At 45.1% G+C, this 14956-nt stretch overlaps 1 protein-coding gene across 6 annotated transcripts in view; it reads left to right on the top strand.

Moving 5' to 3' along the window:
• Positions 1-13654, top strand: part of kif13ba (kinesin family member 13Ba) — a 50217-nt gene extending 36563 nt beyond the window's left edge. For 4 of the 6 annotated variants that reach the window (XM_062447480.1, XM_062447482.1, XM_062447481.1 and 1 more), the window contains 16 exons: positions 852-984; positions 1089-1265; positions 1507-1606; positions 3740-3866; positions 4033-4088; positions 4329-4453; positions 4567-4749; positions 6244-6336; positions 6445-6597; positions 6696-6773; positions 7985-8038; positions 8188-8323; positions 9181-9311; positions 10001-10063; positions 10526-11156; positions 11365-13654. In XM_062447480.1, coding sequence (XP_062303464.1) covers positions 852-984; positions 1089-1265; positions 1507-1606; positions 3740-3866; positions 4033-4088; positions 4329-4453; positions 4567-4749; positions 6244-6336; positions 6445-6597; positions 6696-6773; positions 7985-8038; positions 8188-8323; positions 9181-9311; positions 10001-10063; positions 10526-11156; positions 11365-11591 — 2467 coding nt within the window. In that variant the 3' untranslated portion in view covers positions 11592-13654. The other 2 variants (XM_062447483.1, XM_062447484.1) reach the window with 2 other exon arrangements.
• Positions 13655-14956: the final 1302 nt, after the last annotated feature.

The following is a 14956-nucleotide window of genomic DNA, read 5'->3' as shown; positions in this document are numbered from 1 at the left end:
ATGTTTTGGAAACTGCAAAGGCAGCTCGAGTCTAAAGGCCGAAATATACTACTCCGTTTTCACGGACACAGGGAACGCCCTCTCCGAGCCCCTCGGAGAGCTCTACGTGCACCTCCTGATTTTCCTGACTGTCCGTCCGTCATTTTACGGATACCCCTTGGCTGTGATTGGTCCGTATTAAGAACCGCTTGCGTCAGGGGCGGGGTTGCCGTTACCATAGATATATATAAAGGCTTTATATATATCTATGGCCGTGACCAACAAGACGAACAGAATCCTTTGACCGCCATTGCTCTAAGTTTTTACAATTCTTATTTCAGCTAAACAGTACATGTAACTCAACATCTGAATTAAAATGTGACGAGAAATGGGCAGTGTAGTTGCTGAAAATGTGCTTATTTATTATTGATGAAACGGCTCATTTGTAAATTTGCTCCGACTTTTTGATAACCTAGCTAGCATCGCAGTGCAGCACCACCTACTCTTCTGGGAGTGAATTGTTTTCAGCACCCACAGCCTTCGGAGTACTATAAATTCAACGAATCCGCCCAACTCCGTCCGTCTGTCTGTCCGTAACGGAGTCGGAGTAGTATAATTCGGCCTTAAGACGGATTCGAGATACCGCAACGACTGTGGCTAATGTGTTTTGATTCCCGCAAAGACTGCGGCTTGTATTTTGTTGAGTTACATTTTTTTTTTTTATTATTAATTTTAAAAAATTAATTTTTTATAATTACTTTTATCACTTGTATTATTGTTTTTATTGATTTTATGTAAAGCACATTGAGCTGCAATTCTTGTATGAAATGTGCTATATAAATAGTCTTAAGTATTATTACTTTCCCTTGCAGGTGGGGAGAGGTAACACGGAGGCTGGAGATGTGGGTTCAGATCTTGGAGATCAACGAGAACGGAGACTTCATGCCTGTCGAGGTGCTTCCTGCCAGGGACGTACGCACAGGGGGCATCATCCAGCTACGACAGGTATGCACATTTGGGACAGGAAAGCATGGATGTGCATAGAGGTGATACTCAAGTGTGGACCAGGGCCTTGTTTCTGTGGTTATAACGTGTGTGTGTTTGTCCAGGGCCAGTCCCGTCGTATCCAGGTGGAGGTGAGGTCAGTGCAGGATTCGGGCACCATGCCCCTGATAGCAGAGGTACTGCTGGCTGTGTCTGTGGGCTGTGTGGAGATCAGACAGGCCAAGCCCCCCAGGGCCAACGAGCCCATCCACATTGAGGGAGATGAGATGGACAGCTACCAGGTTCATACAACACTATTTATATACTGTATATATAAAAAATTTGAATGAGTGTATGTTATACAATATTCTTAAGAACAATATATTATGTTATATAGCATAAGTTTAATATTATTTTCATATATTGTTAAATAGCTATGGTGTCTAACCTAACCCTAACCTAAAAGTAAGTAATACATGTTTATTGTAAGAAGGGCATGACAGTTTCCTCTTGTATGATTTGTTGGTGATTTGCATCCAATAGGAGCGTGATTTGGAGCGCCTGCGTCGCCAGTGGCTGACAGCCCTCACTAAGAGACAAGAATACCTAGACCAACACCTGCAGAGTCTGGTCAGCAAAGCAGGTACACACACACACATAAACAGGAAGATTGTCCAGAAATTCCACACAGGAACCAATAAAATCAGTAAGGTCTTACATCATCAGATTGCACCATCCTAAAACACAGTTAAATGAAAAACCATGAACGGGAAGTTGACAGGAAAAGTAATTGGTTATGTTGTAGAAATGTTAAGATTGCTGTATGGTGGGGGGAAGCCATGGTATTGATATATATTTTTTTTTTTACATTTTTATAATGAAAGTTTTGTCTGGTGAACATTGCTTTAATTTGTGAGAACTCCCTGTTCTACCATTGTACATTATCCAAAGCCTCATCTTCAAACTTAAGATGTTGACAGTATGAAAAGAGACTCCACCAGACTCTTTGTTTCATGTGAACAGTAGGGATGGGAACCAAAACCAGGTATTAAACAGGCCCTGGGGCTAAATTATTAAAGACCGTAGTACCAATAGGCTCCGTTACCGGTTCTGTTCCATGTACTGGAGAAATTAAGAATACGTTTCATCTTTATTACTACATAAACGTTCCTCGCACAATTTATATGGCCAACTCTGTTTCTAATGTAGAATAACATAAATACATCCCAATCCAGAAGAGACATCTCTCTCAGAGCCTGCAGCAGAAGCACACACACAGAGAGACACATAGATGATGATGATGACAGAAAGAACTAAATGTTTGAAAGTGTGGTTACACTTTATACAGGCAAAAAAGTTCAATTTTCGATCGCCAGCTGGTACTGTTGTTCATCTCTCGTTGCCCCATCTATGTCCAGTACCCTAGCAGCCTATAACCCATACACAGAGTCAACTAAATTAACATGGGTTACTGGTTAAAAGTAACTATTAGCCAGCCTATTGTTTAGCAAGGGGTGCGTTATTAAATTTAATCTGAAATGGTCCAAGCATCATCTGAACTCCAGATGATGCTTTCAGTGGAGGATTTGATTTGGGGGCTGCGGGCAAACTCTGTCTTGCTTTATATTCTAACTATGTTGGTATTGGCAGTGGTAGGAAGAATAACAAAACAATTTAAGTAAAACTTTTAATACAGCTCAGTAGAAATACTGTCATCATTTATTTTTATTAAGAGTGAAATATTTGTGTATTATCAGTGCGATGTACACATTTACTTAACATCTGTTCAACAATTTGCTATTATTATTTTATTCATTTTTTCAATAAATAACAACAACGAAAGAACCGTTAAGAGTACCGTTACAGAAAAACAAGAGACTAGATTGACACTTATCAGAAAGCATGGGTCTGATCAGAGCATAGGTGGGACGACAACCACGCCTCAAAGTTGTCACTTTCAAAATGATGGCATTTTAATCCTATCAGGCCAAAATGTCTGAAGGTTGGTATGCATGGGGGGGGGGGGTCTCAAGAACCCATGTCTGCTTGATAGATTTTTCTCCCCAGTGACAATTTGTGAAAGATTTACCTATAATCTGCCATTGATCCATTTGCCTTGAAATGTTGTATACGTGTGAGGTACATGTCTCTACCATGTCAATTGTTTGGAATTTTCACCAATTGGAAATTCTAATTGGAATCCACCATTGCTGCTTGCAGCTATATTTTAAATGGTTCCTGAACCATCCAAGCGTGTACTAAATCATTTAACTACTCATGAAAATGATTCATTAATCCTGAATTACGCAAAAGATTTGACTCGCTGGCGTGTGAAAAGCTTTGTGCAGTCTATAGTGTTAAATTAAGTTCCCTTTGCCTTAGTTATCAGTATTTGTAGCTAAATTGAACAGTGGAAAATTGATTACGTATTTTTTTCACCTTCACTCTGAATGTATCTTTCTGCTTACCATTTCCCCCCTTTACTGTATTGGTGAGGCTAAAAGTAAGCTTCTATCAATTACATGCTACCATTCCACTCCGCCTCACAGAGCACACTCTGATGCGATAAATTATTTGCTTGCTATTTTGTCACAGCCTCATTAGCTAGGTAGCTATCAACACAAGCGAGACAATTATCAGACAAACATACACTGCCGGATCGAGTCGGCAAAGCCGGTTTTCACACACACTGCTCATTTGAATGGACCTGATACTAGTTAAACACGTCTCAATATCCCTCTCACCTCCTTCTTCCTCCTGTACTGCCCTCCTCCAGAGAAGACCGAAGATGACATGGAGCGAGAGGCCCAGCTGCTGGAGTGGCGTCTGACCCTGACGGAGGAGAGGAACGCTGTCATGGTGCCCTCTGCTGGTAGTGGCATACCTGGAGCCCCCGCTGAGTGGTGAGATGCGCGCGCGCACACACACAGTCCAAGACATACATACACTCACGTGCATGCAAACATTCACACAGACTTTCACGCGCATAGGCACACACTGACGGACCAGGAAGACACACTGACATGCATACCCTGTGATAACACCGACATGTTCTGGATGTTTCCTCAGGGTTCCTTTGCCAGGGATGGAGACCCACACCCCGGTGCTGTTTCTGGATCTCAATGGTACTTTCTCTCTGATGCACATCTACACATCCACCTTTTCTTAATTTCTTTGGATTGTCGTGAAGAACAGCTGAACAGACCACTGAATTCATACCAGTTTCCTCTCTCTCTCGCTCTCTCGCTCTCGCTCTTTTGCTATCCCCCTTTTGCCACGTTTTTGTCTACTTCGTTTTCTTTTCTCTGACACTCCCTCCCTCTCTCTACCCCTTTCTCTCTCCATCTCTTTCTCCTCCACTCCAGCGGATGACTTCAGCTCCCAAGAGGCACTGGAGGCGCCTGAGGCAGGAGGCTGGGACGCCACGCTGAGCGGCGAGGACGAGGATGACTTCTTTGACCTGCAGATCGTCAAACACTACGACGGAGAGGTAACACGAGCGTGTGCGAGCGTGCAATTGTTTCTGTGCAGGACTTCCATGGTGCACACAAACTAACTGTTCTGCCTATTTGTTTATATCTGTCTCTGTTTGTGTGTGTCCAGGTGAAGGCAGAAGCGTCCTGGGACTCTACGGTTCATGAGTCTCCCCAGCTGAGCAGAGGTGGGGTGTGGCCTGAGCAGCGCGTGTACTTGACGGTACGAGCCGTGGTACAGCTCAGCCACCCTGCTGACATGCAGCTGGTCCTCAGGAAACGCATCTGCGTCAACCTCAACCCTGGACGCCAGGTCAGACTCCCACCTGTACACACACACACACACTTACACTCACCGGCCACTTTAGTAGGGACGCCTGTTCAATTGCTTGTTAACACAAATTGCTGATCAGCCAATCACATGGCAGCAACTCGATGCATTTAGGCTTGACGTGGTCAAGACAACTTGCTGAGGTTCAAACCGAGCATCATAATGGGGAAGGGGATTTAAGTGACTTGAAAGTGGCATGGTTGTTGGTGCCAGACAGGCTGGTCTGAGTATTACAGAAACTGCTGATCTACTGGGATTTTCACGCACAACCATCTCTAGGGGTCACAGAGAAGGGTCAGAAAAAGAGAAAATATCCAGTGAGCGGCAGTTGTGTGGAAGAAAATGCCTTGTTGATGTCAGAGGAGAATGGGCAGACTGATATGATATGAAAAACGTTGCCTGGTCTGATGAGTCTCGATTTCAGCTACAACATTCAGATGGTAGGGTCAGAATTTGGCGTAAACAACATGAAAGCATGGATCCATCCTGCCTTGTATCAACGGTTCAGGCTGGTGGTGTAGTGGTGTGGGGAATATTTTCTTGGCACAATTTGGGGGCCCTTAATACCAATTGAGCAGCCTACCTGAGTATTGTTGCTGACCATGTCCATCCCTTTATGACCACAGTGTACCCATCTTCTGACGGCTACTTCCAGCAGGATAATGCACCATGTCTCAAAGCTCAAATAATCTCAAACTGGTTTCTTAAAAATGACAATGAGTTCACTGTACTCCAATGGCCTCCACAGTCACCAGATCTCAATCCAATAAAGCACCTTTGGGATGTGGTGGAACGGGAGATTCGCATCATGGATGTGCAGCCGACAAATCTGCAGCAACTGCGTGATGCTCTCATGTCAATATGGACCAAAATCTCTGAGGAATGTTTCCAATACCGTGTTGAAAATATGCCACAAAGAATTAAGGCAGTTCTGAAGGCAAAAGGGGGTCCAACCCAGTACTGGTGAGGTGTACCTCATAAAGTGGCCAGTGAGTGTATATACACACATGCATTTATATGTACACGCACACACATTTATATACACACTCATACACGTTATATGGACACTGACTTACATACTCACACCAGCCCTAAGCATGTGTTTTTTCAAGCACAGTATGTATTTGAAAGCTAAGCTGATTTGTAGATCACAAATTTAATGCAAAACCCAAAGCTCACATATCACAGTCAGGCAGTTTGCTAGATAGTTGCTACAATTCAAAATGTTTTGTGTGTTTGTTGCATTTGCATCGGTGTAGTCACACATGCATGGATCGCTTTGGCCTTTTGAATCTAATTAATTTAAACATTTGAGTCGGAGACCGGTCCGTATCAGTGAATCTTGAGACACACTCGCTGGCATAATGCATATGTACACACAAACTTATTTATGTACTCACATGCTCACACACATACGCATTTGGATACTCACCCACACATGCCCCCTTCCATGCTGAAATGTGCGTTGTGTCTCAGGGCTTTGCTCAGAACTTTCTGAAGAGGATGACAACGCGCAGCACCATCCCTGGCTGTGGGGTCACCTTCGAGGTGGTATCCAACATCCCTGGGGTAAGGACTACATCTCCCAGCATGCACCTTCACCTCCCCATCTCCATGACGCCAACACTCTCTATCATCCTAAGATGTTAGTATCAGCCTGCCTGTCTCTCATCCCAGGATGCCCAGGGTTCGGAGGACAGGGAGATGCTGGCTCGTCTCGCCGCCAGTTCAGACAACCCCAAGTCAGCTGACAGCGAGGCAGCCATCGAGAAGTACCTCCGCAGCGTGCTGGCTGTAGAGAACATCTTGACCCTGGACCGGCTTCGACAGGTCAGGGGTCAAAGGTCATACAGCTCAGACCTAATGGTCCTATCGCTCTACAGTATGTATACAGAGGATATGACTCATTTTGAGGTATGTGTGTACAGGAGGTGGCGGTAAAGGAACACCTGGCAGGCAAAGGGAAGGGGAACAGACGCAGTCTCAGCTCTCCCAGTGTCCACCGGGTAAACCTCCTCTTGCTGTCTATCTACCTACAAACCTGTCTATATGTCTGAACCCCTTTACCTGTCTATCTACCTACCTGTTTGTCTGTCTGAACCCCTCTCTACTAGGGGTGTAACGATACATGTATTTGTATTGAACCGTTTCGGTACAGGACGTTAAGTACAGGGCTGTGTACAGGTGAGTTCCCGGAACGGAAGTTGCGCGAGTTTGTTTTCCGCCAGCAACTACATTTGCAGCCCGTGTGGGTCATGGCTAACGCTAGCGATAAACCGGAGCTTCACGACCCTCCCCTGTCGCTAAAGTCTCCTGCTTGGGAACACTTGGGCTTCCTGGTCAAATATTGCAAGAAAGACTAGTGGATAAAACAAGGGCAGTGTGCCGACACTGTTCAGCTGAGATAGGGTATGTTTCCGGCAACACGATAAACATGCTAACTCACCTGAAACGGCACCACCCGATGTGAATATCACTGCTACAAGAAACAAAAAACCACCTTAGTGCAAACGCAGCTGACTTCGGCATTCAAGCAGCCTCTCCCTATCAATTCAGATCGGGCCAAAACTATAACTACTACTGCCATCTGAGTTTTTATAGCAGCGGATCTAAGACCGTATTCAGTTGTTGAAAACGCTGATTTTAAACACATGTTAAAGGTGATTGAGCACACACTCGTCCTCACTTGAGAATATTTTATTTAACTTATTACCAGGCAGCACTTTGCAATAGTATTCTATTTATTTATTTTTTTTTCATATTTTGTATAATGTTACAATAAATTGTTGGTTTACAAATAATAAACACACAAATAAACAAGCAAATTTATGTTTTGCATTTTGTTCCCAATCCCATACTGTACAAAAAATTAACCAAACCGTGACCTCTAAACCGAGGTATATATCGAACCGTGATTTTTTTGTATCGTTACACCCCTACTCTCGACATACCTGTCTGAATCCTTCTACCTGTCTATCTACCTAGCTGTCTGTCTGAACCGTTCTACCTGTCTGTCTGAACCCTTTACCTGTATTTTTACCTGCTTGTCTGGCTACTTTCTCCACCTTAGTAGTTGGGGTAACAAATCTTTAAGCATAATAAAGTTCCATAGACGATAAACATCCATCAAAACCATCTGATTTCTCGTTCTCGCACTTTCTCTCCTGTATCCCTCTTTCTCCACCCCCCCCTCTCTCCATCCATCTTTCTGCTATAGCTCTCAGGCAGCAGACAAGACCTGTCTTCTAACTGTATACTGGATGACAACAAGGTACCAGCTCTTTTGTTTAGACTGCGGTTTGTAACCCAGTAAATCTCCACTCTGCAGCCACTCAAAAAGAAGACCGTACTGCCTTCTTATTATTCTCTCTAGGCGTTTTCCAGAATATTACATTTTGTGCGTATGTACTCTCTACTCAGAGTCGCTGGGAGAGTCAACAGGATATCTTCATGCCCTCCCAGTTCAGCCGAACTTTACCTCGGCCGTCTCCCTCCTCCTCCCCGACCCCCACCCCCTCTCCTGCAACCCCCTCTCAGAACCAGGATCCGGAGCAAGGTAACTCCCCCCCGCTCTCTTCCCTCTGCTCCTCCTCTCCTCTCTTCCCCTCTGAGCTAGCTCTGTCTAACCTGGCTCTGACTGGGTTCATCCTCTCTTCATAATCACCCTCAAAGCCGTCATGCTCTTCTTTATCAACCTACCCTATCATTCTCTCCCCCTTCCTCTTTTTCATCATCCTGTTCTTCACCCCCCTTCCTATTCATCATCCTCTTCAACATCCTCTGCCGTTCAACAATGTTTTCCATGACAGAATTGCTTGTCTGTCTGTATTACTACTCGGTGTCTACTACAGTACATTATCTGTCTGTCTCATCTAATGTTTCAGTGGTCATTGCAGGGCATCTTTGTTTCAGTTTAATCAATGAGAATTAATCATTCTGATTAATTTGTGCTCAGTCTGTTCTTTATAATCCAGGCATTATAATATGTGTGATCACGAAGTGTCAGTCATTTTAATGTCTTTGTCTCTCTGGTCTGGTCAGATTGCGTCTTGGCTTCAGTGTGTCTCTTTTATTTGGCATTTCTTGCTCTCAACTTCCCCTCTTAATCTTTTCCTCCACCTTTCCCTCGCGTCCCTCTCTTTGTCCATCTCCTACCCTTCCATCTTCCCTTCCTCCCTTTTTTACTCTCATCTTCTCTTCCTGTCCTGTACCACCTCCTATTCCCCCTCTTTGACTGGTCTTTTCTTCTCGTATCCTCTCTTATTTCCCCTTACCTCCTCTCGTCATCTCCTCTGCTTCTCTCCTCCTTCCATTTCTTCCTTTCCTTTTGCCCTTCTTTGCTCCCTTGTCCTTTCCTCCTCCTCCTCTTTCCCTGCTTTTCCTCCACCTCTCCTCACCGGTCCCCCTCCTCAGGTCGTTCAGGGCTTGCTGCCTCTTATCTTTCAGTCAGAGCCCTGGTCCCCCAGATGCCTAAGTTGCTCAAGTCTCTGTTCCCTGCCCGGGAGGATAAGAAGGAGCTCCGCCCCTCACCCCACTCTCAGCAGGTAACCATGGAAACCAACCTTGAGCCCCCGACTCCTCCCTCCATACTTCTACGCATTTTGGTGGCAAATACTGCAGATGTTGCCATTTCAAAGCTCATCTACGTACTGCCAAAGCGCACAGGCGAACATTACAAAACATTCAGACATTTGAGATACGGGACTCTCAGCCGAGGTGCGTCTGAGCGCTCCACCAAAAATACACCAAGTGCTAAATGTTTTTCTGAGGGTGCCAAACCAAACAAAATCACGAAGTGCCTTGCCCAAGGACGCGTCATTTGGCACGGCCGGGAATCGAACCAACAACCTTCTGATTAATAGCCCAACTCCCTAACCGCTCAGCCATCTGACTCCTATATCTGACTATCTCTGACTATATCATTGAATGCTCACATTACCTTCCACCTGGGTGTTTTTGTTTGCTATAAAATTAACCTTCATGTAGCCATCTGTTGGGTGAGGCGCTGGGGGGGAGCTGAGAAGATTGCCACCTGCCAACAGGCTGATTATAGCAGTGAGACAGAGGTGGGGCTGGGGGCACAGCTGCAGACGCATGAAGTCGAAGGGGAAAGGGAGAGACATGGAGATCAGATGGGAGAGGGGGAGGGAGAGAGAGACACAGAGGAAGATTGTGGGAGGTTGGGGCACAGCTGCAGACCTTACCGTCCTGTCCTTGTCTCCTTGTGTTGCAGCACACGCCACGCATCATCATGCAGAGTTCTGGACTGGAGGACAGCCGGATCAGGACGGAACCGGTAAGAACCTCCCTGACTTCTCCCCCAACTTCCTCCACCTCCTGTTTCTCCCTCTCTGCTACACACACACACACACACAGACATATGCTGATAAAATACTGTACCCTTCAACAGAGCCCTCCTACCTTGATCCCAGAGCTACCTTGCCTGAATATTTTGGCTGCTATTTCACTTAACTAAACTGATTTAGCTGGCCAACCAGCTAATTACTAAAATCATGTACACTATGTTGCGGTTGGAGCAGAAACAAGGATCATAGCTCTCTAGGAGCAGGACTGGACAGCCCTGATTTAGAATATCCTGCATACCATTCAGTATCGCTACCTTAAGTATAACACCCTCTGCACCACTGTAATATGAAGGATTTAGGAGTAGATGAAACATGTGATTACAGGGCATGATGCCCTGTCAGTGTCTCTTCTCCCCTGTGTGATTGTTGCCGTTGCCATGGTTCCCCTGTAGGTTGCTATGGTAGGGAGGAACCTGATCCCGGCCCTGACCAATGACAGACAGTGGGATTCCTCCGAAGCCCCTCCTTTTCTTCCTCCTGTTCCATCCATGCATGAACCGCATGACACACCCCTCAGCCCCCTCAGTCAATCCTCCAGCGGCTACTTCTCCACTAGTGTTTCCACGGCGACCTTGTCTGACGCCTCTGCTGTTGTTAGTGACTCGGCCCCCCTTGACCCCTCCCCCGCCACGCTAGAGGCTACATTACCCAGAAACCCCCAGCAGCGAGCTGACCGGAACGGTCTTCTGGCCTCTTCTCAGTACGAAGCCAAAATGGCCGCCACTGGTTCTCCAGCATCCCAGAATCCCTCCAACCACAGCAGCAGTTTAGGACAAAGGCTGGTGAACTCCTTTCAGCCTGCCCCTGTGGGTGAGGGGGTATTTGGAGGAAGAGACAGCCTTGAGCGCCTGGAGATCATCTTGGATGATGAGGACGGAGGTCGGGATTACACACTACCTGATTGGCTAACAGAGGGAGCCTGCGTTACCGTGGGAGCAAATAAGGGCGGTACTGTTCGTTATCTGGGAAATACAGAGTTCGCTCACGGAGTGTGGGTCGGAGTGGAACTGGATTTGCCTTCAGGTGTGTTTGCATGTATGAGAGAGAGATGGAAAGAAAGATTTCTTGGGTGTATCCTCTTTGTGTCTGTATCTATAACGGGAGAACATCCGTGTGTGTGTGTGGTGAATTTCAGTAACTCTTTCAGAAGGCTTCTGTGCCTCTCACTTATCTGGCGATATCTTCTCCATGTATCTGTCCCTCCCTCTTATCTTTTTCCCCTCCTCTCCAGGTAAGAACGACGGATCTGTAAGCGGGCATCAGTACTTCCACTGTAAACCTGGCTTTGGACTGCTGGTTCGCCCAGACCGGGTGTTTCGGCGGGAGCGATCCAAACAGAACCCTGAGAACAGGCACAGCGGGGAGTTTTATGCCCCGGCCCCGGGTCAGCCGGTTTTGCGGAGGGAGTCCATGGGGGCCGGGAAGAGGGGGGAGAACCGCAAGTCTTGGAGCAACTAAGAAAGAGAGACACACACCCCTATCTTTGGTTGGGGAAAAACTACAAACCCTACATATCCCTATCTGGTGAAGGAAACTACAATCCCTACACATCCCTTTCTTGTGATGGGAAAACTACAAACCCCTTTAAACCCCTGTCACTCCCTTGTATTCCAGCCCATTAACTATGCAACTCTCCTCTTGCTTTTTTGTACCTACTACTTTTTCAAAGATGCACTAGGATGGTGTCCCTTGCGTGGTGAAAAGGGCACAGTCCCCGAGTGCTGTTGCTGTCTGTATGACATGGCGCAGCAAGGCCAGGGACACTTGACAGATAGAGATCACTTCTCTTATCGTAGAGGTTCAGTTGAACCCAAATAAACAGGACATAAATGTAGTTTCTTGTGACTATTCCTACATTCCTCTGACCCCTCCTCCTGTTTAAACTACCCCTCACTTTTAACTAGGACTATCATTACTATTGATATTATTATGGGTCCTTTTTGTGGACTGACTTTCCCCCCCATGATGTGGAGTCATTCATCTGAAGTGATGTATGGATTCTTCCAGAATGTGCCTTCATGGATGAGTTTCTATTTCTGTGTTTTTGTCTTTGTGTGCTTTTTAAAATCATGTCCATCCTGCCACTCTTGGTTACAATGAGAATGCCTTAAGTAAGTGTGAGGTGATCTCAGGGACTGCTAAAAGGATGTTTTTGTCTGTGCATTGGGAGATAACTAGTTTTGTCAACAACTTTTTTTTAAACTGATTTGAAGGTCAAGCTTGTTAAAAGGGTAGGACCACAGATTCAGGTTAGAGATAATCTTGTAGGAGAGTTAAACTGTAGTATTTTACTGTTGGGGATTAGACAAATAAACTCCTCAAAAAACGTTCGGAAACGTTATTTTGGTCGATTATTCCTCCCCTTCAATAATACCAATTGGTATTGTATTTTATATCGTTGGAAAGCCTGATTAGTCACCTTTACAATGAGGTACAACTTAAGGATCGTGCATTAGTGGAAATAGCAACACAGCTAACCGTGTGGGTAGCGGCCCCATTTGCAATATTCTTCTGTTGGTATTCAGTCTCGTTTTGAGTTGCTTGGTGGATTGGATGATTGCACTCTCCCACAGTAATAAGGAAAAAACAACACATATTGGCCATTTTTACACTTAATTCATTTTACACTGTCAGGGACCTCAGTAGCGTGTGGAAGATCCATACGCAGCCACAACAGCTTGGCACCTCCTCATGCTGATCACCAGCCTGTCACACACCGCTGTGGGATGGCATCCCATTCCTCAACCAGGATTTGTGCAAGTCAGCCAACATGTTTGGATTGGTCACTCTGGCATGTACAGAACGCCCAAGCTGATCCTACTTGAAGCTCAAAACGAGAGTGAATACCAACAGAAGAATATTGCAGGGGATTTTGGCAACAAAAAAAAAGGTCCGCTACCCACACGGTGAGCTGTGTTGCTCATTCCACGTATGCATGATCCTTACAAGTTGTACCTCATTGTAAAGGTGACTAATCAGCCTTTCCAACGATTATCTTTAAATTATCTTTATTGAAGGGGAGGAATAATCGACCGAAATAACGTCTCCGAACTTTCTTTGAGGAGTTTAGTTGTAGTCTGGGTGAGAGACTGGATTGGTTTTATTGATGAAGATTATAGATACTGTTGTGGGAGAGAGTGTAATGTTGTGGGGAGTAAAAATATTGCACTGGAGAGAAAGTTATGTTAGCATGGGTGGCTAGGCTACCTATCCCATCAGCCAGGCTAGTTGAGAGAGAGGCTAAGGAAGTAGTGTGTTCTGTCAGGGTGGCTAAGAAACCTATCCTGCGCAAAGGGGCAAAGGAAGTAGCATGATCTGTATTCATGGGTGGCTTTGTCATCTGTCCTAGCAGTCAGGCTAGCACCTAGGAAAATGGCCTGACCAAGTAAGCCAAGCTGTGGTACGACAGCTTGTTGGATTGTTGGTCTAGTATATGTGAAGCAGGTGAAGAGGAAGTGAGATGAAGGTTAAAGAGACTAGTGTGTTGTCTGTCGTTGATGTGTGTGTGTGTGTCATATATTTTTTTTAAACGCAGGTAGCTGCGGGGGGTTGGGGGTCCTCTTCTATGCATATCAGTTCCTTGTTTATTGAATATTCTCAACCTAGTTCTAAGGAAATGGGTTGAATATTGACCGTGTAAGTCCAATGTTCCTCTTTCTCATGCACATTCCAGGTCAAGCAAAGAGGAGTGGGTGCAGAGGTGTTTTCACCAGAGTATCTCTGTGAATACATATAAATACTCCCTAATCTGGCATAAAATCCTGTTGTAACTGTTTAACAGTCAAGATGTAGTCGCAGTTTTAAAAATGGGCTCCTGTCAGTGGGTGTCATACACTAAGCCAGCGGCCCCAGTTGTGATGGACTGCATTTTATGTGGTAACACTGTGTGCTCTAGATGGAGGGAAACGAGTGGTATCATAACATAAAAGGAGATGGAAGAGATTAGAGGGGGGGACTTTTAAGTCTATGATTTAAGTGTTTGATCATGATCTACTAAGGCCTAGATTTACTGTACCGTTTAATGCTTTTACTATACATATAGCTGTCCTACTTCTAAATTGATGAAAACATTTAGATAGCATTTAACTGAAGAATGACATTTTAATTGCACACAATATTCTACAAAGGCATAACTGCTACAGTCATGTATGTAAATGTCAAAACAAAGGATGAGATGACTGTTTGTATAGTTAGAATATGTCAGGCATCAGTTATAAGGAGACTGGCTGATCTTTTCAATTTAAAGCAGGGCACTTCAAACCTGTTCCTGGAGAGCTAGCTGCCTGTAGGTTTACACTGATTATGACAAATGGCTGGTTGATGGGCTTAAATAGGTTAGTTACAACTGATGTTGGAACGGAATCCTACAGAAGGGTAGCTCTCCACAGAAACATGTTGTTGGTAGAAGGGGAGGAGGAAAGAGATGAGTAAGAGGATTGCCAGGTGGGTGAGTTTGAGGTTAGGCGGGTCCTCTGAATCACAAAGGCAGTAGCATAAAGAAAGTGTGTGCGTGTGTGAAAGAGAGAATTTGTGTTTATAGTTTCCAGGCGTCTTTGCACAGAGACTGAAAAGTGTTTGTGATCACTTCAGGCTTACAGCGTTATCTTAATTTCTGTGCCTCTTAAACTAACTCATCATCGCTCCTCATCTTCTCCATCCGGAATTCTAACCATGCGCACAAGAACCTTGAATAACAACAAAACAATGTTTCACTGTTTTGGCTTTATTGATTTAAATTGTTTGTGTGGAGAGTATGTGTTTGGATCGTCATTGATTATGGAAATCGAACCTCTGTCTCTATGGTGCTTATATGGTAGACCGTC

The sequence above is a fragment of the Osmerus eperlanus genome, chromosome 21 (genome assembly GCF_963692335.1).
Source record: "Osmerus eperlanus chromosome 21, fOsmEpe2.1, whole genome shotgun sequence".
Lineage (NCBI taxonomy): Eukaryota > Metazoa > Chordata > Actinopteri > Osmeriformes > Osmeridae > Osmerus > Osmerus eperlanus.
This window is presented reverse-complemented; position numbering and strand designations above follow the sequence as displayed.